Source organism: Drosophila ananassae, chromosome 3L (genome assembly GCF_017639315.1).
Source record: "Drosophila ananassae strain 14024-0371.13 chromosome 3L, ASM1763931v2, whole genome shotgun sequence".
Lineage (NCBI taxonomy): Eukaryota > Metazoa > Arthropoda > Insecta > Diptera > Drosophilidae > Drosophila > Drosophila ananassae.
This window is the reverse complement of record NC_057929.1, coordinates 210,210-233,695: the sequence shown is the minus strand read 5'-3', so window position 1 is coordinate 233,695 and position 23,486 is coordinate 210,210. Positions and strand designations below refer to the sequence as shown.

The window sequence follows — 23,486 nt, the reverse complement described above, 5'->3', positions numbered from 1 at the left end:
TCGATTTATACATTACGTATTTATATTTAGAAATATAATTTTATATAATTATATATAGATCTATATAGATAACTGCCGCGACTTGAACTCTTTCTGATTCTAACAGCTTTTTTATCTTTATCTTTATCTTTATCTTTATCTTTATCTTTATCTTTACATTTGGAGGATCAATTATACGTTTAACAAGCTAAAGGATGTTTTTATGTTTTTGTTTTAATGCAAAAATTCATGTTCATGTTAATAATCAATCAGTTCGTAAAAATATTTAAGTAAAAATAAACAAAAAAGTGGCGCATACATTTGCATATAAGATCAAACAGTGGTTTAGTTAAGTTTAGTTTAGTTGGTTGGTTGTTGTTACTAACTCTTACAGTTGTTGTTGTTGTTGTGCGGAAACATTTTAAAAATTAACGTATACGAGAAGACTGTTGGGGGATTGGGGGACTCTTAGAGATAAAGAATTTGCAAATTATACATCGTATTTTAATTAGGGAGGTAAGCTACTTTGACAACTTGAATTATTTATTGACTTTTGAGGACTTCAAAACGCTTCATATTTCTTCATCGTCTATACACTCTCCTCTCCACTCCTATCTCATCTTCCTTCGTGCTGGACTCTTTCGTAAATTTTTTAAACACATTTTTATTTATTTTTTATATATGTGGCTGTTGTTGATGCTACTTCCTCCTTCATCCTTCCTTCCTTCCTTCCTTTCCATCCTTCTATAAGCCCTTAGATATTTTGTAGCAACAACAATCTACATATTTACATCGCATTTGTATTTTGTTAGTTTTTTCGCATTTTTCAATATACATTTTTCCATTTTTTTTGTTAGAAAATAACTTTTTCTCTTTTTTTTTTTAATTTTCATTTTTTTCATAAATTTTTCGTTTTTGGATTGTTTTTTATCATTTTTTTTCTCTTTGATTTCTCTTTACACAGTAGCTGTCATCAACAGTTTTTTTGTTTGTTTTTTTTTTAAGTTTTTTGTGTTTTTTTTCAATCTACCATTTATAATACAACGCATTTAAAAATTTGTAACATTCCACAATCACGTGGGAGGGCATTTAAAATGTTATCGTTTCGTGTTCGTTTAAATACAAGTCGAATTTAGGTTTTTTTTTTGTTTTTTACCACAGCAGTGTTGGCCTAGCCTGCTGTTGTTATATATTCTATAATGTTTCGTGTCTCTTTGATGTATCTGATGATTTTTTTCACTGTCTTCTTAAAAAAAATGATTTTTTTTTTTCTAAAAACTAAGCACGGTAATTGGATAGTAGAGCTTATCGAAGAAGGGGGGTAGGGTATGTTGTGTTGTGGTGTGTTGCGCGATGTGGCGGGTGGCGGGGTGGCCAGGCTACTGCTGCCTGCGTCTGGGTCGGGCACAGACCTCCAGGCAGAAGCGTCGGACGGTGGCGTTTTCTCAGTTGATGTTGGCTACCTCCTGGCCCTCGCCATCGACAACGGGCGCCATGTTCAGTTGCTGCGGGGGATTCGATTTGGCCAGACAGGATCGGGCAACCGACTCGAAAAGCCTATAGAAAAAACACAATATTTAATATTAACTTTTTTATTTAATTTTTAAAATTAATTTTAGTTATATTTTCATAAATTCATGCTAAATTGTATAAAAGAGGAGTTACAAACGAATATAAAGAAAGGTTAACATGCAAAATGAGCGGTATGGACAGGACAGGTAAGCTGGTTGGCTTTTGAACCTTGAACCTTGAAACCCTGGCTTATTTTTTGGCTACGTTGAACACTGAATGCCAATTAAATGCTCAAACCGCTTAACTACAATCAGACATTCACCAAAATATCTGAAAGCAAAAGGTTCATTGTAAAACTTAAAAAATAAAAGGGGGGAGAAAGTGAGTAGCAAGTCTGAATAAAAAAAATATATATATATCTAATAGATATGTTTCCTTAAACTAATAATACCATAATCTCTACTTACTTGGTTATCTCTGGCGCGCAGTGCACAAAATCATGGTCCCAGAACTTGTAAATGGGATTCTTAATCAGCTCGATGAACGTGATGAGCAGACCCCACGGATGGGGCCGGTTCACGATCAAACGTTCGAGCAGGACACGCGTAATCTGCTCCTGAATCGCCTCCGAGTTGGCCTCGGCGAACAGATGCAATACCGCACAGCTAAAATAGTGCGTATGGCTGTTGGGATAGCGCAACTGATTGGCAATTGCATTCAGGAAGAGATAGCGACCTTCAGTATCCAAGTCTACGGCCAAGTTCTGGAAAATGTCCATGTGAGCGCTGTGTGCAATGTTTGAGGTGTTGGGCACAAAGTTTTTGTTTCTACAAGAAAGAACAATGATTCATTTAATCCAGATAGTTAAATTATAAGAAATTATCACCCACCTGATTAACGCAATTGCTTGTGTACCCACATACATAACGAGGGCATTCATGAGCGTCATGTTGTAGCGTGTACCTGGCTCGCTGGTCACCTGCAAGTGTCCGCGCAATTCCGAAAGGAAGGTTACCGGTGCCCGAGCCTTCAGGTAAGAGTCGAGATCCTTCTTAAAGTTCGGCGGCTGTATGTTCATGATATAGCTGCTAGACACCTTGGGTGCGTTGCTGCTGTCCGATAGCATGTCCACCTTTAGGTTGGGCGTAAACGGATCCGGCAGTCGCATGTTACGCGGAAACGCCGACAGTATAATGTTACGCATTTGGACACAGTTTGGCGGTATGGTGTCACAGAATCCAAAATGATAATCGCACAGGAACTCGGGGAAATCATGCAGCAGCACTAGCAGTACACGCAGTGTTCCCTTGTACAGGAGTTGAACCGGTTTTCCGAGCTCTGTGTTGCGCAGGAATGGTGCCAGATATTTGAAGAGATCCTGCAGCAACTGGGCGTAGAGTGGCCATCCCTTCTGGCCGGGAATCTGAACTAGTATGCGTCCCAAAAACACCCGATGGGAGATAAGCTCCAGCCACGCAAAACAGAAGCCGGGCGCCACGCTCGGATTTAAGAGATGATAGGTGTAGGCGAAGGCCGACACAATGCTGTGCATCAGCGACTCGAGGATCATGTCCGCAGAGCAGAGTTCCATGAAGAGCATCATGAAGAACCGGTGGTAGCCCACCTGCTGGAAGCTGGTGCCGCGCATCTCTTGATCCTTCAGCAGTGTGCCCAGTACGATGCCCAGCACTTTGTTCAGCAGGTTGATCTTGGTGGTCGGATTACCCGCCTCGCCCGAATGCCGGACAAGCATGGCGATGAGGTGGACGAACGCATCGATCCATTGGAATATCTTGTTCTTGGCCTGGTTAAGTTGGAGATTGGGCTCCGCGAACATCCGATAGACAACATCCGTGCAGATGTGCGTGGCTTGGCGGAAGAAGCGCGTGATCAGATCGTCCGTTTTCAGGATGCCGTAGGTGTTCATCTTTTGGACAAAGGCGCCAAAGTTGCGGGCATCACGGGTGGATTGCTGGTTCTGCTGGGTATACAGCGCCACCCAGTCCTTGAGCAGGAACTCTGTCTTCTCTTGCAGTCCCGGCGGGTCGTCCGTGTCGCATGACTACAAAAATGAAACCGATTAGTTAAAGGAACTCGCTAAAAAGGAGGTGTTTGGTTTGGTTTTCTTTTGATCGAAGTGTGTTTTACCCTCACATGATGCATGCCGGAGTGGATGTAGTGCGAGGCTCCCGCCAAGTAGCGCTCACTGGCGTTAAACGGACTGAAGTCACTGCTCGAGTTGAAGTTACCGCTCCACAACGTCTCGATGGCGTTGACAATGCATTCCGGATAGCGATGCCTGTGCTGGGTGAGTCGACCCAGCAGTTCCACGGTGGCCATGAACTCGTTGTCCTGAACGATGTTAATGGCTCGGTCCTCCATGATGAGGCGCTCCAGCAGGGCGATGCCGAACGAGATGGCCACGTAGTTGTTGCCATTGTCCATGCAGTCGCGCAGCATGCCATCGAACTGGTTCAGATTGACGAAGTGCGATGTGATCAGGGATCGTGCCGCCTCCACGTTGTAGCGAACCTCCTCACGGATGTCGAAGAAGCACTTGGTGACAGCCCGCTCCGTATTCGGAGCACCGAAGCTGTTCTGCAGGAGACTGAGGATGCGCAGGTGAATATTCTGATAGAGTTTCATCTGTTCGATGTGCTCCGGCACGTTGACCAGACCCTCGGTTAGACCCTCCACTGCACGAGTCAGGAGATTGAAGGCCGACTCTTGGTCGCGCTGCCGACGGGTGGACATCAGAGCGTTGAGGAGCATGTGCATCTTGCTGGCCTGCACCTGCAGGGACGGCACACCGATGGCCGTGTTCATGAAGGCCTCCATCTTGCTGGCCACCTCGGCATACACCATGCTGCTCTCGTCATTGGCAAACACATTCGGTGGCGGCAGATCCTGGGGCTTCGGTACGAAGAGAGCAATGTCCCGATCGCTCATCTGCTGGAAACCGGGAATGCTCCTGGCAAATTCCGAGTAAACGGCGTACAAAGTCGCTGGGGCAGGGCCCACCTTGATGCGCACCGCCTCCGGGAGTCGCTCCTGCTGGTAGCTGAGGATCTGGGCATCCACAAACCGGTTACCCTCCTCGCGAGCAATCTTCCTGGTCTCAAAGTCAGTGCTCAATCGCCGATCGATCTCGGCGGCAGCCTTCTCGGCGGAAGTCTTCTGAATGAAGGCACACACCAGCTCCACATTCTCGTTGGCCAGCTGCATGGCAGCGGCCTGGATTTCGGTCAGGCTGGGCATGCCGGACAGCGACGACACGAATGCCTTGTGCAGGTTCTGGCTGATGGCCCGCGCGATCTCATCCTTTCCCGTGATCATGGCCATGCCGGCGGCCAGGTTACGGACCATCTGGTGGGCGGCCGTGCGCATTCTGTTCTCATCCGCGTCCAGGGCAAAGTCCTTGCGGATGATCTGCTCGGTGGTGGCGCAGGCGATCCGAATACTCCGATCCACAACGGGCTGCAGCCAGTCGGTGATGGTGCGCTCCACGGCATTGATCACAATGTGTTTGATTCCCGGATTGGCGTGCAGGAACGGGATGTTGGGTGGCAGAATCAGGTGCTGGGCAATCAGCTGGAAGTTGCTCACATTGACGTCCACGTAGGAGTAGCGCGGCTCGGGCGGCGGGAGAACCACTTGGCTGGGATCTGTTGGCAAATTTGGCGAAGCCACCGATCCAGGCGTGCTGTTTGCTCCACTGCCTCCACTTCCCACCATCATGGCGGCGGCTGCTGCCTGCGGGTCCACCTCGGCCGGCGGTGGCGGCGGAGGAGCCTGCTGCTGCTGCGGCGGTGGCGGTTGCTGTGGCGCTTGTGCCGGCGATGGCTGTTGACTCGGCAGAGCCGGAGCAGCTGCAATGGGCTCCGGCTGCTTGGGTTTTGGCTGCGACATTTGCTGATCGATGAGCAGGGCGCGCGTTGGATCCTTCAGGTAGATAACCGGCCGCAGCTTGGCCAGCTCCAGGTTGAGCGTCTTGCACAGTACCTCGATCTCGAACTTCAGATTCAGCTTGAGCTCCGGCTCCTGGTGGAGTTCGCCCAATACGTACATGATACCCATGGTCCAGGGATTGGGCGAGCGGAAAATGCGCGACTTGGCGGACGACTCGAGGATCTTCGCCACGAACGGTACCACGAACAACAGCTCCTGCTGTCCTTTATGATAGGCCTCCGCCAAAAGGGACTTTAGATCGAGATCCAGCTGGAGGATTGGGCGATTCCGTCCCAGGGTCATCATGCCCAGCCAGTGGCCCAGATTCTTCAGCAGACTGCGATCGGAGAAGTTGATGACTCCCTTGTCGGAGCGCAGAAGGACCTTGATGTTGCGCAGCGTCTCTTTGGTCACGAATCGGTTGATCTCGCCGTTCTTGAGAGCGTCCAGGAAATTGTAGTACAGGGTGTGGAAGTTAAACTCCATGGAGGCACGCTTGAGGACCAAGTACTGGGCCAGCCATGGCCAGTACTCCTTGGTCATTATCTCCTTGATCTCCTCGCACTTCTGCGGGATGTTCAGCTGGCTCAGATTGTTGAAGATGAAGGCTGTTTTGTCCTGAACTGGCTCTGGCGGCACTGTGACCTTCTCCTCCTGGTTGGCCACTAGCAGAGTGTCGATGTTGGTGGCATTGGCGATAGACTTCATCCGCGTGGCATGCGACACAGCAACGGCTGATTTGGAGCCCGATCCGAGAGTGCCACCAGGCACGTTACCTTTAAAATAGAATTGAAAGTATTATAAGGTGTCCCCAGAAATAATAGACTAAAGACCGTACCTGCCATTGAATTAGCTCGGAAAAGTGCCTCCGTGGGCGGTCCTGATGAAATTGCGGATGGGATCGTGTTGCTCAGTCCAATCAGCTTCTGCGCCGGCGGCTCCTGACCGTGCATTCCGTACTCCACATACTGGATGAGATGTGGCGGGAAGTCCGAGAAGTGGGGAATCGAACGGATATGCTCACAGTACTTGTTGTAGGTATGGAGTCGAGTCCTGAAACGGTCCAGCGCCGTGATGCCAAAGTAGAAGAGCTTATTGCCCTCCGGTTTCCGAAGTGCATCCAAAACACAGCGCAGGGACAGGCCAAGGGCTACGAAAGTGGGCACCAGATTCCGGTCGATGATGCCGCCAAAGAGCTGTGCCGTTATCTGCAGCTCCTTCTCAGGATACTGACAGAAGAAGCGGTACTCCTCGAACAGATTACGCAGCATGCACAGGAATACCTCCTGTTCACGGCGGTTGCTCGACTCCTTGAACCGCTGCAGAATGTCCAGGACCTCGTCGATGGAGAGCGTGGGATTCGGCTGGTGGTTGTAAATGCGTTGGAAGTACGAGTTCACCTCATCCTCCACCTCCTTGGACACAGGTATCTGAAGATCGGCCATGACCGGGTTGGTGGGATTCGGGGCCGTTGGCGTGGGCGTGGGAGTCGGTTGTTGGGGGCCACCTGGCAGCATCCTGCCCAAATTGCCGACATTGGGTGGCGGCGGAGCCTGCGGCATCTGCATGGGATTCAGCGGATAAGGACTGGCTCCCGGATTCATCAATCGTGATGGCGAAGTTAGCATGTTGCCGAAGTTAAATCCCCCGTTCGGGCCACTCAGATTAAGCCCGGCCAGGTTGTTGGACATGTTCGTGAGCGGATCCATGCCAGGAGCGAACATCTGGGCGTTAAGGTTCCCGGAGAAAGGCTGTTGCGGCGGCGGGGGCACAATACCGCCTGACAAATCCATGCCACGATGGCCACGCAACATATTCGGCGGGGGCGGTGGAACTAGTCCCGGTTGCTGCTGGGCACGAGCCTTATTGGCCATTATGGCGACGTTCGCCGTCATCTGCATAATCATTTCGACCATCTCCGGCTGCATGCAGTTGTTGATGCACGTCTGCAGGCAGTTGATCATCGTGGTGACCGTCTCGGGCAAGAGCTGAGCCTGTTTAGGGGGCAGCTGGTCCTCGGGTACTTTGGCGTTGGCCACCTGCGGACAGCGCCGGAGCAGCACCTTGATCATGGCCTGCATAAACGGCTCGCCGTGGTCTCTAATCTTGTCGGTTAGCCATTTCTCCAGCTTCAGGTACTCCCGCCGGGAGGCAAGGCATGCCAGGTCGATGATGAACAGGAAGGATCGAGCGTTAAGCAAAGAGGATAACGCCTTCAAGTCCTGGGCCAGGTCTAGGATCCGCGACAGCTTCACCTGGTCGAAGTCGTTGCCCCTCAGGTACCACTCGGACATGGCGTTCATGATGTTCGGCCGGAGCTGGAAGTTGGTGGAGCTCCACGCGCTGGCCAGTATGACGTTCGAGTTCGGATGATTGCCCAGAAACGTGGGTATCAGCTGGTTAAACAGATCCAGTCGCAACGGCGATAGCGGAGGGTTAATGTGCAGCAAGGCCAGAAACAGCACATCCGGACAGTTCTGAGCGGGAAACTTAAAAATCTCATGCACTTGGGTGTAGTATCCCTTGTCCGCAATCGACAGCAACACCTCTACGAGATGCAGGGACTTCCACGCGGATATCTCCTTGTTTTCCGCATCCGGGGCAGTCTTGAGGACGTCCAGAGCTGGCTGGCTGAACACAAAGTCGGAGAAAGAGAAGAGATCCGGATTCTTGAGCATGGTTGTTATCAGCGACAGCTGCCCCTCCGTGTTCGCCCAGTGGCGGTAAATGCATTCTGGATGTGGGAACAAACTGGAACCAGTAGCCAACCTCAGGATAGTCAGAAGGAGATCCAAACCAATGCGATCTTTCAGCACAAACTCTGGATGGTCGAGTTCTAGAAACAAGAAATTAAGAAAATTCGATCAAATAATAAGATTCAACATGAATCTCTCTTATTACCCAGACACACGTCCTTCCAGTTGATCTGCGGCACCACCTCCTTGAGGGCCTGCACAAAGACATCCGGCTTCCATGTTTGTGTTGCTTCCGTCGTCTCCTTTTTGTCCTTTTTATCACTTGACGTATTGCCTTCGGCGCCATCGTTGTTGTTACTGTTGCCGGTGCCCTGCTGTTGCTGTTGTTGTTGAGTAGAGCTCTGGGTCTGGGTCGAGGATCCGCTACTATTACTGGCAGCTCCCTGTCCACCCTGACTCTGTCCTTGAGCCTGGCCTGGCCAGAAATTAGCTGGCGTTGGTAGGTTTACATTACAATCGAGCAGCGATGAGTGCCGCCGACACATAAGACCCACAATCTTGGCGACATCTTTGGCCTGAACTTCAGCGCGTTCTCGTTCGCGGGAACACAAATGATTCTTGCACTCTTCAACGCTCGATGTAAATTCGTAACCGATTTCATGGATTAAATTAATCCAGGATGTGTCCATAATATTATTTTTCCCCTGGAATTACAATTTTCTTCATTAGATTGTATTAATTTTAAATAAAATGCAATCATACCTGGTTTGTAAATATTATCTCGCTTAAATGGTCATAGATATCCTCAATTCCCACCTCGTTTAGAGCATCCGCCTCGGAACTGGAGCTGTTGCTGTTGCTGGCCGTCGTCGTTTCGGCCTCCGCATCCGTTTCACTGGCACCTGCTCCCGCAACCGTCGCCGCCGTCGCCGTCGTCGTGCCGTAAAGGAACGGAGCAAGAACGAGTGGCACCGCTTGGCGCGGAAATTCCTCGCGTAACTTAACCAGAAACTCTTGTTCCAGTTGCGGTTTCACGTAATCGCTGAGACAGCACAGCAGATACTGCAGTAAATCGAACGAGATCTCTTGAAGGCCACTGGTCGCTGCACTGCTATTGTTGTTTCCCAAATAGGAGTTGATTAGCTCGGGAAGGGAGACTTCCAAGTTGTTTTTCGCGGACTTCCTAAGCTCCGGATGCGAAGAATGGGTCACAGCCAACGCAAAGATGCACTCACAGAGCTTGTTGATGCCGGTCAGACGCGACACGTGGCTAACGAGATCCGCAACAGCTGCCGGCTTCAAAGACTGCAATATAGAACGACTCTTAACTCTTCTGTTAAGGATATAAGGTACACAGACTTACCTTCTGATTAATAACAAAGTACTGATCGAAAGCGAAGCAGATGTTGGAGACAAACGATGAGCTCTGCAACTGACGCTGCAACTGGGCTCCCAATAGCTTGGCCTGCAGCTGAACGGTAACCGTTGGCGGTGAGGCGTCGCTGAAGTTGATCACGGAAAACAGGTGACGCAGACTGCTGCGATCCGCTTCCAGGCCGTGCTCTTTAACGAACTGCAAAATGATGGAAGTAGTAGTAGTATTGGTGGGTGAGGAGAGGTGCATTGGTCTATTATTTCTAATGGCCAGTAGCATACGCGCCCTGGCAACGGCAGCCCGCGATCTGGGACACATGTCATTAGGATTAAGGCACTCTTTTTATTGATTCTTCGGAATATGCGGCGCCCTATGTTTTTTTTATATCATTTTCATCACAAACTTGGAAATTTTGACCGACCTACTGGGTGCACAAGTCAAACCTTGACAGTCCCCCACCCCCCCAAGCCCTTGACTGCCCGCCTGCCCCACTGGGAACTTTGTTTTTCTGATCCAATACACCTTCGTCCGGACTCCGGAGTCCGTATTCTCCGGAACCAAGGAGCTCCCAAGTTGGAGGTGTATGTACGCAGAAGCGAGACAACAGCTGTGACCCTGCCATCGCAGCTGCTACACAACAAATTACACACAAAGTGGAGGCCAGCCAGCCCTCTCACTCCCTCTCCCTAGCACTGCCTCTTTTTTTTTGCGAACTTTACATGGGAGAGGAGAGGAGCAACAGAGAGAGAGAGAGCGAGCGAGAGCCAAAAAGATGACGATGCGAGAAAGGAAGGGGGTCACAAAAAAGGAGTTTCGAGAGCAAATTGCAAAATGTGCGAAAAGAAAGCTGCCCGCAATTAATTAGCCCTGGTATCCAATCATAAACTTACAAGATCAACAGTATGCGTGTGATGTGGTGAAAAGAAAAAAAAAAGGAAAAGTTGATATTGGGAGAAACCCTTGCTGAAGCTTGGGTTTCCACTTCTAGCTGCCTGGAATTTGCAGCTAGTTTTGGTTCAATTTCACCGCGAATTTCACACTACACCGCACGCCTAAGTCACGTGCTGGGTTCAGGACACCCAATTAGCCAAATATGATACATTCTTAACCACTTTTAGCTTAAACAAAACTGGAACAATTCGCGCAACGCCGTGCAGAGAAATTTTTTCTCAAAACTGTAATGGCGTCGGCAAAAATGCACGAGCGAGTGAAATGGCAATAGTGACGGGTCGTGAGCGCAGCCAATTGGCAACCCTGGCGGCCAGGTGCGATATATGTGTGCCAGTTTGGCAACCCTTTATCACAGCCACAACTTCCTCATGCCCTCCCCATCCCCCCCTCTTCGTCTAGGACACTTTGTTGTTGTTTTCGTTAAGAAAAACAAAAAATTATTCGAGAACTTTGGGGGACACATATATGTATATGTATATAGGAGACTTACCTGCTTTATATGCTCGCAGGTTTCATTAAAATTTCGCTTGTTCACGTGTTTGACCAGATTGCGTATGTGCGTTAGCGGTGTCTTCAGTTGGCTCTCTACATTCATAATTCTACGTATCAATTGTCGATTCTTGATCAGATTGGAAGGTGTTGTTCTTCTCGGTATTAGTTTTCTTGTTTGTTGTTGTTGTCCACCAGAATTTCGAGCAAACACACACAACAACACACACACAGTCAGGCGATGATGATGACCGATGTGCAATGGTATTAGTATTTGACGTATATGTTGCTTCTTCTTTTAAGCTTTTCCTTTCAATTGCGGCGTAATTGTAAGTCCACTGACTTTAGTTTTTGTTGTTTTTTTCTCCTTTTTTTCGTTCGTTCGCGTTCCCTGTTTCTTTTTTTGTCTGATCTGTTGAATTCGCTCTTATTGCATCGCATTGGCCGCGGCCCCCGTTTTGAAGGGGCCATCAGCAGCTCTACATTGCAAGCGGCATCTATTTGCCCACTCGAACATGCAACAAAAATACGGCCAAATTCATAGTCGGCCTTCTGGGGGCTAACGGGTCAAGTTTCGTTGGTGCAATTGCAGTAGGCTCACGTAATGAATAATATGAATCAATCCGCACGTCACGTACAGCGAAAACAGAAAAGAAAAATACTACTACACGCCCGCACGCACACACATGCACATAAATATGTACGTTTATATGTATTTCCTGGCCCCTCGTTGTACTCCTCTTCTTGATGATTACGATGTTGGATTTTTGTTGGTTCGGAATTGGTTCTTTTTGTTAAAGAAATCACTGGAGATTTTCTTGCACTCGTTGATTTTGTAAATGATTGCCGAAAATGTTTTTTACTCCCAAATTGTGCTACAAAAGTGGTTTATTGGTCGAGAATACGGGCACACAAAATCCCGAAAGAATCCGTCAAAAATCATAAAATACGGTCACACGAATAACTAAATTCTTGTCTTTTTTCGAAATTTATACGATTGTTTATATTAAATATTTCGATTGTTTCTACTTTTTGAATCCCTATCGAAATATAATTAACATTTAAGTATGCTTAAAAGAATATTATTTCAAGGGCAATCCTTCATATTAGGGATAAAAGAGATTCCTAACCTTTGGTCACACTTTATAGTTAGCCCCCATGCCGCCCCCATTTGAAAACAAAACAAATTCAAGCTGTTTTGGAATATCTCGCATTTAGGAGTCACTGGTTATTAGAGATTTTACAAAAATAATATCCTTATTTACATTGTTCCTTAATAAAATCGTTGTAATAGTTCATAAAAACTTCTTTGTGCTCCTGGGCCAAATATTTAAGCTTATCTGTGAAGCATCCTAGTTCCTTTTTGTCCATTTTACATTTCTTTAATGCAACAATATCCCACAGATAGGTCATCTGGCTAATATATTCCATGGAAGTATCCCCACACTGGGCTGCTGTACTTTCCAGATTCTTTCGAATGATTCTAGCTAGATTCTCGTAGTCAAAGTCGGTTAGAAAACATCCGTCTGTTGGAAGATTTGATTAGAAAAAATCTATTAATGTCCAATTTATGTCCTTACCATCCATTTCAGCAAAGCAGGCTGTTACTAGTTCTCCCGCCATGGTCCCCTTTAGACTATGATGGTCCACTAACCAGTTGTCTAGCTTATCGAAAGCTCGGTACAGTTCCCGCCTCTTTGAAGAATCCCCACAGGACTCTATGAGGTCTAGGAACTCGTTGTACCAAGCAAAACTCTGCCGTTCCTTGCACAAAGTGCAAACAATAGGATTATCTGCATTTGATTGCATCCACCAAGTGAGATCATTCTGTTGAACATCAGGTATGAACTTCTTTCTGCAATTCTTCTTTTCACAAAGGTATTGATGGAACGCAAGCTGTAGAGGGAAGTAAAGAGATTAAAAAGGTGCATCTTTGAATTGAATATAGTCCTTACATAGTCCTTATCTGGTTCGGCTTGGACGCAAGCCACGCAAGAGCACTGGAATTTGTAGACCTCCTTTAGAGGCTTAATGCGCTGGCTCTTCAAGCTATTCCTATAGTCCCTCGTGTAGCAGTTAAAGATTTCCTCCCCAGCAGCGATGTTGCTTCTGGCATAGTTAACCACCGAGCATCCATCGAACTTTGTCCGAATCGAGGGGACACAGGCATGATTACACAGGCTCAAGTAGGGAAGGTTGACGGCCGTGACGAGCTCCGTGTGGGAAAGGTTGTGCAATTGTCCCAATCTTAAATGATACGGTTTTTGCCACATGTCCGGCTGGAGTAAAGCAAACTCATTCGCCTCCAAGGCCACTGGTACCAGTGCATCACCGACGTGGCCATTAACTAGCAGTTGTCCCGCCGAACGGAGAATAAGGGCTGAAACTATAACTTTCCAATCTTCCGAACCGGCAGCTGTTACTTTGAACAGATCAAAGTAATCTGTGTGCTTTTCCAGGTAGGTCTGAAGCAGATTCGCACAGAGCATGTGGTAGACCAATTCAGGGCGTGGAGCCTGATCCAAATGGCTCACCATCCGTAGACTTTGCATATACTCAGGAACCATCTTCCCTTGTTCTGGTTCATTGACCAGCTTCATAAGGCTCTCCCAAATCTCCTTGGAGCTCTTACAATCCCGCAGATCGGGTAATATCAGGGGCACGTACACCAGGACCATGCGTAGTGCCAAGTGTGATACGCCCAGCAGCTTGAACAGATCCATTCGGTAGCCAGCGCACTCGTATCTGTGGATGTTTGCGTGTCCCTCGCGGCACTTTCGCGAGCAATAGACTACCTTTTGGTGGCACTGTGGACAGGGAATTGGAGCGCTCATGAGACTGCTGGCACATTGCTGACAAATAAGTCGTTGCTCCAGAGGAACAAAGCAGGATGCACGCTCGGAAAAAATAGCTGTCCCTTGGGGTATCGCTTCGGTGGCCACCATATAGCGACCGCGCTCACCAGGATCTTCAGAGCTAAAATAGAATGTTGATTACAGAAGGAACTATAAGATGAAAAACATTTAAAATCCACATACATTTTTTCTAAGCTTTTAATATCTTGTTTTTGTTGCGATGCGGTGGCATCCGCTTCCTTCCGTTTCAGTATCTCCAATTCGTTCTTTAAGTTTTCCAATTGCTGAAGAAAAGATTCATTTAATTGCATCTGCTCCAAGCTGGAGAGATGCTTTTCCAGGACATCCAGGTCCTCTAGCTTCCAGGCGCAATGTGCCTGTCGCATGACGAGCTTGTGGCGCATCTTCTCCGGATAACCGCAGTCCAGGGCATTAGCGCAGTCGTCGTAGGCTTCACGAAAGAATCCGTATTCCTGCAGGGCGATACCCCTGTTGGCGAAGGCCAATGCTAGTTCCTCATTCGCAGCCTCCGCCTCAAAAACTGCTCCCGTATAAAGTTTGCATGCTTTTAGGACCCGTTCCGGGTCCTTAGTTGCACTTCTGAAAACCAAGTTGCCTTCTTCCCGCAGCTGGCGTGATCTTTCCGTGCATTTTAAGGGATCCACTGGCTGAGGCAAGTCCTCTAGGAGTTGGAGCGTCAGCTGATGGAATCTCTGGCCCTTTTCCGCCGGTAATCCCTTCAACGACTCGAAAGTGAAGTATTCATCTTTGTAGAGTCCTTCCAGAGCAATTAGTTCGTCCTGCTGCGAGAAAACTTTTGCTAAACGATCCATTCCACCTGATTCAGAAATTGTTTACAAAAAATAAAAAACGCGTTGGTACTTTGCAGAGTTTATCGGCGCGCAATAAGATTTATCGATAAATATTCAAAATTCAAAAAAATTTCATTTATTTACAGTTTTTTATTTTATATTATTATTTTATATTTTATTTCCCACTTGGATATGGTATCTGAAAAGAAAGAAACACATTGATTAGTTTTTTTTACAAAATAAATATTTATTAAAAATAAAAATGTATATAAATATAAATACTCTTTTTAATATTAAACAAAAAATGATATTATAAAATGAAATCCGGATCGTTGAGCTCTCTCATTCCTTCCAGGACATCTGGAGAAATAATATCTGTGACACTAAACTCGCTTCTTCGCTTAACAGGATCTACATCCCCCCGACCATCCTTGCTGCATGTCGCCCACACCCGGCTGGCATTATCGAACTGGAAGTGAAACATTCCGAAACTGGGAGCCACGTCCATCAAAAGGGACAATACACGTTCCCGGAGATCTAAGTTTGGATTTTTGAACCCAGGATACCGGGAGTTGTACTCAAAATGTTTCATATCCCGCAGGACATGTCGCACATCGCCCTGCAACATCGTCGACAGTTGGGGAAAGAGTGTCTCCAGAATGGGACCGCGTGCATGGCTCACCCGCTTGTCAAACTTGAAGAGTGCTTCCTGGTAGGTGGCACCCACCATGTAGCCCTCTATCTGTTTGTTTATAATATCTTCGAGTGTGAGCGATTCAAAGAATCGGTAGAGCTCTAGCTGCCGGAAAACCACATGACTCCATAGACTCGTAGCGTCAACAGGCTGTGGGCCACTAACAACAGTATCAGTGTTACTATTTTCTGCAATTACCTTGCGAACGGTGATGTTATTCATAAGCCTTTGCATCTGCGATGATTCAAAGAAAGAGTTGCCCATGGCAAAGTCCTGCGAGGCGGTAATACGCGGTGCCGTCTGAGTCACATTTCCTTCCTGTGAAGCCGGCGTCCGCTGATCCTCTGGGACAAGCGCTATCTGCAGTGGTAGTGGTGGAGGAGCTTGCTCTAAGGGAGTGCTATTTACTGCCTCTGGGTCTCCTGAGGCTACAGTTTCCGTGCGATCTGTTGTGGAAAGTGGTAGCGGTCTAAAGCCATGCCTAAGTTGCGGCACATTATCTTTGGCGAGTCGCGGACGCTTGGCAGGCTGTTGATTATTCTTCGGAACTCTTTTCCTGCGAGTCACAAAAGCATCTTTTTGGGCTAATACTTCTTCATTTTTCCTTCCCTCTGTTGGATCAACAGAAGAAGGATTTGGAGTATTGGCGCTTGTCGGGATTGCAAAACAAGCTAGGTCCACTTCTTCGTCGCTGTCCAAGCAGATTATTTGCTCAGAGGAAATCGATTCCCATTGACATTCACTGACGGAATTGTCGCTAAATGCGGCTCGTAGATTGTTAAGAAAGTGTATGGGCTCTTGCTTGATCAGTGGATCGATGAACTCTGGATCCATTTGGGTGGCTGGGCATACACTGTTGACATCCACAAAGTTTGATTCATTTAAAGCACTGGCCGTAGGTTCTGTTTCTTGGGCTTCTGTTCTTTCTGGTTCTGGTACTACTAGAACTTCTGAGAGAATGTTTTAATTAATTTAACTATTTATAAGGAAATCGGATTCTAATCCTTACCAGCTGGAATTTCAATCATTGGTGGTTCAACCACTGGGTCCAATTGAGGTGTATTAGTCTCAGAGGGAGTTGTAACTGGAGGATATTGTTCTGAAAGTGGCAAAAACTTGTTTTAATTGTTTAGTTTTAGAGAAAATAAACTCACCAACTACCGTAGTTTCAGAACTACAAACACTATAAAGTGAATAGGGTTCACTTTCCGTATCGGCACCTTATTTTTCAAAAAATAAGCAGTTACTGGGATGAAACAAAACAAAATAAATAAGAAGAACTCACCCGAGTTATTGTCTATCTGTGTGGAAGCACATTCATTGTCCATTTCCCCAGAGTTTGAAGCATTTTGTTTGCTATACGTATGGTCTTCTGAAACAAAACTAGTGTTTAGCTTGGACTTCGGTTACTAATTTGGTTAAAAAACCATACCAGAGAGTGCTATTTGATTGAGAGGAGCAATGAGTGTTTCCTTATTTCCAGGGCTAGTCACCTTATCACCCTCCCTTGTGTCTGAAGCAGAAGTGGCGGCATTTTCGCAGCCAAAAACAGGTCCTGTGACAAGAAAGTTGACAGTTAATAGAGTAATAATTGATGTACAAGAAACTAAACTCACTCCAAACAAAATCAACTGAAGGAGGGATGTCTCCCAAAGGCATCTCGTTGAGTCGCCCGTCCGATATCTTGGGGACTTGGTAGATCCATTCATCATGTCGCCAGCAGTCTGCATAGAACTGCTTACGCTCCTGCCACAGCGTTTTCTGATCCGAAAACTTCTTGCCCGTCCGGTCGGTGTATTGTAGCTCAACGATTTGATCGAAATCTGTGTGCTGAACCAACTCGTTCCAGTGCATTATCTTTGGGGATATCTGGCTGAGGTCCAATGTCTCCATCGCCACTCCTTTGCTGTGCAGCAAGTGCCTCAACTTGGAAAGACTGACATAAAGATTAAGTGGCCAGTTTCCCATGATTACAACATGCTCATAGCATTGTTTCAAGTCCATTTCGCTAGTATACAAGAGCTCTCCACCATGGATGTTTGTGTAGCTGCGAAATTCCTCCAGAGTTAACTGATAGAGTAAGCGCCACATGTGTCTCTTAAGTCCAATGGTCGTGCAGATCAAGTACCGCAGGTTGTGCTCCTGTTTAAAAGACATTACTCTAAGTTATAGCGAATAATAACAAATGGAATATTAATTTCTAACCAGGTTACTCTCGGCGAAGAATGTTTCTTTAGCTTCCTTCAACAGAGCTTCTCCGACAGGATCAATTTTTGGTGAAACTTCCATTTCTATTTCTTCCCTGGCAGAAGGATCCTGACCAGAGTTCGTTGGGCTCGCTGGAGGTTCTGACAGGCCATTATCTTCTGGGAAAGGTTCATCTGCTTCATTTGAAACCGAACTGGGTTTATCGGGGATATGATAATTTCCATGTAGTACATGTGCACTCAGGTTATAACGAACATTCTCCAAAGTTTTCCTAAAAATACAAAATTTAATTATAATAATTGAAGTTAAAAATATAATCAATTACTTACGAATACAATTCCATCCTTCTGGCAGCATAAAGTGCCTTTAAATCTGACGAATTCCTGGCTTGCGATGAAGAGATCTTATTCGGTTCAGGAATCATTAATATTTTTTTTATTAGATCTATCGGGCAGGGCTTTATCTGATATGGATATTTCAATCGTACTCTTGGATTGTTGTAAAATTCTCTGTAGAATATCTTTTTGCACTTATCATCGGTCTCATGAGCGTAAGCCGGGTCCTCCTCCATTTTTTTAATCACAACCTCCAAGTCGACGAAAAATTCAAATATTTGATATGATATGGGTGGGTTGCGCTGTAAGTCCGAATGATTTATTTGTTCCACTACCCTTTCGATTGGAACATCCTCAGCCTGGCAGAATATGGGCACAGCGTACTCGTGCATCTTTTCTAGGACTTCCGGTGGAGCATCATTGAAGGACCAGAGGAACCTATCCCTCTCTTCGCGAGATGTGTAGAAACTGTGGTAGAATCCACGCAGCAAGCGATTGCATCTTCGCTGGTCGCCTTGAATTTCAGCCACTCTCTTGGAGCTCGCAGTTGGCGCAGCGTCTTTTATGAGCGACACTAACAAGTCGTTACTGACATATTGGATAAATGTTTCCAATGGTACGGGAAACTTGTAGACGACACCCTTTAGGTTAACCAAGTGGGATTTTAGGGAATGTTTGGCCATGGAACTCTTGGCTTTCTCATCCATGGGAACAGCATACTTCTCCAATTGTTTTCGAAACTGGGCATCTGTTGTCTTAACTTGATAGGAAATTTTTTGTCGATAATGGGGAAACAGGAAGAATTGGGTATATATATCGGTGCAGTGCGAAGTGTACTTATTTAAGTCTGCACGTATCACTTTTTTATCACTGGTTTTCATCAATTTCGCCACGATATCATCGATGTTAATGCAGTGGCAGAATTTATCAAACGAAACAGGCATTTTAAACAAACCAAATCTAAAATAAAAGACATATTATAAGAGCTGACAGATCTCAGAAGGGTTTCCCTTCTTACCCTAAGTCCTCCACGACATCATAGTCCAAATTATTATTACTGAAAGGAAGTAGAAATTGTTCATAAGGAACTTTCTATCAAAAGCTAGCCACTCACTTTGTTTCTGGGCGGTTCTCTTTTCCCTCCTCCTCATACCGACTTAGCAACTCGCGTATCTTCCCAGGACACGGTTTCCATTTGCAAACGAATAGTTTTCGAAATTTGGGACATGAAAAATAGCTTTTGTAAAACTTTTTGGCGCACTCCACATCCGATGTGTTCTTGTATCTTGCAGATTGCTTCATTTGTAAGATTATACTATCCAGGTTTTGAATTAATCGAGCGAACAAGCTAAATGTTATTGTTTTAGGTATTTTTAGTTTCGCCCAACTTTCATTTTCCTTTGCAGGAGCTTTGCCTTTCGTTAGCTCACAATTATTGACCCATTTTTCAAGAACATTTCCAGGTATTGGATCTAATTCCAATTCCTCCAAAATTTGTATGCCATTTTTAACAGGAGCTGCATCCATTTCTTTCTCTGACTGGCGAGGTATACTTTTTGAAAAGCTCAGAAGAATTTTGCTTATTCTAGCCGGGCATGGCTTCCATTTGCATTCGAAAGTTTTGTGAAACTCTGGGTTTGAATACAATTCCTTATACATTATTTTAGCGCATTCCTTTTCCGATTTATTTTTGTATTTTTCACACGCCTGCATTTGCAGAACAACTTCGTCCAGGTTTTTTATGAAACGCTTAAAAAGCCCAAATGTAATTTGTTTATCCGCGATATCTTTTTTTGCTGGTTCCTGTAAGTGCTCCGGCAAGGGAGTTGTGGAAACATTAGGATTAATTTGAGGGAGATTCTGAGGCATGCGTTTCCTTAAAAACTCGGCAGTCGCTTTGTTAGGTATTCGTAGAAGACGATCCTTCATCCGCTTAGGACAGTCTTTAATTTCGAAGTTGTACTTTTCCCTTATCTTAACGTTTAGGTAAAAGGCAAAGTAGTAGGCTTGGGAGTACTCTGCCCACTTCCAGCTTTTGCCAGACCTATCTTCAGATTGTATTCTTGCCACAATGTCATTTAAGTTGAAAATGTGATCCTCAAAGACTGTAAATGGAACGATGGGGCACGATCTAAAGAAATATTAACTTAATAGAATATGTAACGAATAGAGTACAAGTTGAAACACTTACGTTTGTACTGTAGTTTCTGCGTTAAGGTCTCTTGGCTTGCCATATCTAAAGATATGCTTCTTTAAATCTTTCGGAAGTCCAACAAAATATTCAACTTCTTTTCGTTTAAAAGGAAATATGTAGAATTCGTTGTACACTGTTAAGAGCTGCTCGGCTACTGGCATAGTTTCTTTTACTTTGTTAGGAATGCATGCATTCAAAACAGTTTCCTTGTTCAAGTACTTCATAAATAGATTTCGAGGCATCGGAAATATGAATTTTCCCGCGCTGTTAATAAAAAAAGAGAGTTTTTTATAATTAATTGCCAAAGAGTATATGATGCCACTTACTTTCTAATATTGACTAGGACGTCTTCAGCAAACTCATCAAAATTTATGGACTCCATAGATGGGGACCTTGTTCTCGTGGCATTCTTGGAAGCTGGACCATCAGTGGTTTCCGATACGGCACCTGCGCAGCCTGGCAAGGCCACCATCTCAGGCAAGGCCATGCTTTTAGCTGATCTGGAGGCCGGAGCTGGTAAGGCCTCTATCAAGGGCGGGGATCTTTCACAAACGGTTTCTGTAGTTGCGCTGGAGGTTTCCGGAGCTGGTAAAGACACCATCCAAGGTGGAGCTTCCTCACAAACGGTTCTTGTAGATGCGTTGGAGGTTTCCCGAGCCTTTACTTTGGACGGCGGGGCTCCTGATTCAGGTACTGTTGGTATGCTGAAGAACTTCATTTTTTTATGCCGTGGGCAAGGCTTAATATAAACGGGATATTTCTCCCGAATGCTGGGATTCTCGTAAAATTGTTTATAGAAAAACATAGCGCAATCGTCCAGCGTTATGGCGCCTTTTTCGCTTTGCAGTTCAAAGCAGATATCCGGCAGATTGGTCACCATATTTTTGAACTCTGCAAACGAGACCGGATACATTGATTCCCTGAAAAAAGGAATATATTAGAGTTACTGAAATTAACAGATTTCGTTCCATACACTTTGCGCTTGGTTCCTCGTTTCCCATCTGAGGTGGACATTGTTTTATTACATGAATTGTTTTTTCCATGGGAAAAGATTTCTTGACAATAACGCGTCGTAGATAGTTTCGATAAACGATAGACGATTTCTTCACCTTCAGTTGGGATAGGTATTTTAGTGGAATGCGATTAAAAAAATGCATATAAATTGAAAAATAAATAAGATACAAGGAAAAGATTCAAGAAAAACAATCATGTCCATTTTTCTTTTAAAATTAGCTCCAATGAACTTATCGATTAACTGGATATTGTTAAATATGCCATCTCTAGCCGATAACATAAACAAAGGTAGAACGCACACTCATGCAGGATTGCAAAATTCCGTTATAAATTTCGTCAAACGAGATCGACATTGCTAGGCCAGAAGTCCTTTAAAACTGTGAAAAACCTGTCCGGCTATCAACCTATCAGAATGAAAGACGCCAAGGTGAGTTATCCGACGGATGGAAAAGGTTAGCGCAGTTACATCATGTCCGGTGTCCCGGCAGTTGCTTGGACTTCGACTGGTGTGGTTGTGGTGGCTACTGTGGCCGACAAACGTGTGCAGCGATCACTTCAAGACCGATTCCCCCTTGCAGCCCTTCCCCGTGCTCAAGAACGACAACCTGCTGCGTGCTGCACGCGGCGAGGTGGTCGACCGTGTTCCTGTGTGGGTGATGCGTCAGGCCGGGCGCTATCTGCCAGAGTTTCAAGAACTCCGTAAGCAGCACGACTTCTTCACAGTCTGCCGCACCCCGGAACTGGCGTGCGAGGTTACCATGCAGCCATTGCGCCGCTTCGATCTAGATGCCTCCATTATCTTCTCAGACATCCTGGTGATTCCACAGGCCCTTGGGCTCACTGTGGAGATGCATGCTGGCGTTGGCCCCGTTCTCCCCCAACCGATCAAAGTACCCGATGACCTAAAACGGCTGACTCCAGACGGGGCCCTGTCGCGGCTCAGTTATGTGGGTGATGCCATCACCATGATGCGGCACAAGCTGGATGGGCGTGTACCGCTCATTGGCTTCAGCGGTGCTCCCTGGACCCTCATGGGCTACATGATTGAAGGCGGTGGCAGCAAGACAATGTCCAAGACCAAAGCGTGGCTGAAGGACTATCCAGAAGACTCAAAGCTATTCCTCAACCTACTGACGGATGCTATTGTGGACTACTTGGAGATGCAGGTGAAGGCCGGCGCACAGATGTTGCAAGTTTTTGAGTCCTCTGCTGAGCACTTGAGCAAGGAGGACTTTCTGGAGTGGTCCGTACCCTACTTGCGTCGAATTCGGGATGAACTTGTTGACCGCCTGAACAAAAAAGTTATTCCTGTGGTACCCATTGTAAGTTTAGCTTCCAAGTGGTAATCTTTTTTATTATAAAGCATATATTTTGGTTTCTGTTTGCAGACGTTGTTTGCAAAAGGTGCTGGGCACTCGTTAAAGGAACAGAGCGAACTCGGCTACGACGTGATTGGATTGGACTGGACTGTAGATCCCATCGAAGCACGTAACCTTGTGGGTCCCAACATCACGTTACAGGGAAATTTGGATCCCCAGGACATGTACCGCAATCCCGATGAGCTGCGCAACCTGACCACCGAGATGGTACACAAGTTCGGCAAATCGCGTTACATCGCCAATCTGGGTCATGGGATTACGCCGCAAACGCCACTTGCCAGTATGGAGGTACTGGTGGAGGCGGTCCATAAAGCCCTGTAGAAGCGAACACCATTTAATGATCCAATCATTGATGCTTTTATCGAATGCAATAAAGACAATTTGGCCTTTGGTTTTGGGTAAGATCACTGGAATGTTATATTTAATTGATTCTCGGCCTGTTCCTGGAGTATTTTGTCATAAAGCAGGAGCGTACTGCCACAGCCAATTAGCAAAGTGCCAAGGATGACTTCTAAAGGGGAAAGAAGCATGTAAAAGTAATCAATGACCAATCATTTGGAAAAACTTACTCTTTCCGGGAAGTTTTTCGCCCAAGATGTAACCTGTGATTGCCGTAAATGCGAAACTAAGGGAATTGGCCACTGGAACGGCCACAGTAATACTGGAATTCTGTAGAGTCCACACGTACAAGGCACTGCCGCACTGGTTAAGACCAAAGGGCACCCAGTAGCGCCAACGAGTGCCGATAAGACGAGCTTCCTGCAGGAGATTCCTCCACTTGGAGCCGGTGTCTTTCACTGATTCAATGCCCTGGCTGCCTAAGCGCATAAATGGGTTGGTCACACCCCAAAGTAGGCCGACTGCAAGGAGTTGGGCTTTACGACGGATTAGCTACTACCAATTAATATTGTTTTTATTTTTTTACCTGCGTTTTCCATATTTACAGCCGGCTGTTTAAACAGAATATTTTTAAAAGCACTCTGTTAAAGTTCAGTGTTGTAAAGTGAAAGGTGTGCAGGCGATAGATAAACATACTATCGAAATA

The 23,486-nt window shown here is 46.0% G+C and overlaps 5 protein-coding genes across 13 annotated transcripts; 1 reads left to right on the top strand and 4 right to left on the bottom strand.

Annotated features, from left to right (window-relative positions):
* Positions 1-11,875, bottom strand: LOC6495348 (CCR4-NOT transcription complex subunit 1). 3 transcript variants are annotated; one of them, XM_014907783.3, is made up of 9 exons: positions 10,952-11,875; positions 9,499-9,708; positions 8,898-9,440; positions 8,341-8,839; positions 6,278-8,275; positions 3,640-6,215; positions 2,382-3,553; positions 1,959-2,318; positions 1-1,536 (listed from the first exon to the last, which is right to left on the bottom strand). In XM_014907783.3, the coding sequence occupies exons 1-9, from the start codon at positions 11,054-11,056 to the stop codon at positions 1,425-1,427; spliced, it is 7,575 nt and encodes a 2,524-aa protein (XP_014763269.1). In that variant the 5' UTR covers positions 11,057-11,875; the 3' UTR covers positions 1-1,424. The 3 variants fall into 3 exon arrangements, with proteins under 3 accessions (XP_014763269.1, XP_001958629.2, XP_014763267.1); XM_001958593.4 differs by having other exon boundaries at positions 3,646-6,215; positions 10,952-11,874; XM_014907781.3 differs by lacking the exon at positions 1-1,536 and adding an exon at positions 1,559-1,821.
* LOC6495346 (SET and MYND domain-containing protein 4) lies at positions 11,335-14,709 on the bottom strand. Its single transcript, XM_001958591.4, has 4 exons — positions 13,989-14,709; positions 12,906-13,926; positions 12,531-12,846; positions 11,335-12,476 (listed from the first exon to the last, which is right to left on the bottom strand). Exons 1-4 carry the CDS (start codon positions 14,636-14,638, stop codon positions 12,208-12,210), a joined length of 2,256 nt encoding a protein of 751 aa, XP_001958627.1. The 5' UTR covers positions 14,639-14,709; the 3' UTR covers positions 11,335-12,207.
* On the bottom strand, positions 14,685-21,177 carry LOC6495345 (protein telomere ends associated). Of its 6 annotated transcripts, none has more exons than XM_032450867.2 (14): positions 21,022-21,177; positions 20,375-20,968; positions 20,046-20,312; positions 18,969-19,985; positions 18,873-18,911; positions 17,849-18,814; positions 17,517-17,790; positions 16,928-17,453; positions 16,744-16,866; positions 16,597-16,683; positions 16,466-16,531; positions 16,321-16,410; positions 15,510-16,261; positions 14,685-14,816 (listed from the first exon to the last, which is right to left on the bottom strand). In XM_032450867.2, exons 1-14 carry the CDS (start codon positions 21,060-21,062, stop codon positions 14,793-14,795), a joined length of 4,866 nt encoding a protein of 1,621 aa, XP_032306758.1. In that variant the 5' UTR covers positions 21,063-21,177; the 3' UTR covers positions 14,685-14,792. The 6 variants fall into 6 exon arrangements, with proteins under 6 accessions (XP_032306758.1, XP_044571732.1, XP_044571733.1 ...); XM_044715797.1 differs by having other exon boundaries at positions 15,510-16,258; XM_044715798.1 differs by having other exon boundaries at positions 15,510-16,258; positions 16,597-16,680.
* Positions 21,178-21,313: 136 nt separating this feature from the next.
* LOC6495326 (uroporphyrinogen decarboxylase) lies at positions 21,314-22,848 on the top strand. 2 transcript variants are annotated; one of them, XM_044715804.1, is made up of 3 exons: positions 21,314-21,489; positions 21,551-22,384; positions 22,451-22,848. In XM_044715804.1, exons 1-3 carry the CDS (start codon positions 21,475-21,477, stop codon positions 22,760-22,762), a joined length of 1,161 nt encoding a protein of 386 aa, XP_044571739.1. In that variant the 5' UTR covers positions 21,314-21,474; the 3' UTR covers positions 22,763-22,848. The 2 variants fall into 2 exon arrangements, with proteins under 2 accessions (XP_044571739.1, XP_001958625.1); XM_001958589.4 differs by having other exon boundaries at positions 21,315-21,489; positions 21,641-22,384.
* On the bottom strand, positions 22,829-23,483 carry LOC6495344 (transmembrane protein 234 homolog). Its single transcript, XM_001958588.4, has 3 exons — positions 23,367-23,483; positions 23,011-23,316; positions 22,829-22,952 (listed from the first exon to the last, which is right to left on the bottom strand). The coding sequence occupies exons 1-3, from the start codon at positions 23,377-23,379 to the stop codon at positions 22,846-22,848; spliced, it is 426 nt and encodes a 141-aa protein (XP_001958624.1). The 5' UTR covers positions 23,380-23,483; the 3' UTR covers positions 22,829-22,845.
* Between the last annotated feature and the right edge of the window lie 3 nt (positions 23,484-23,486).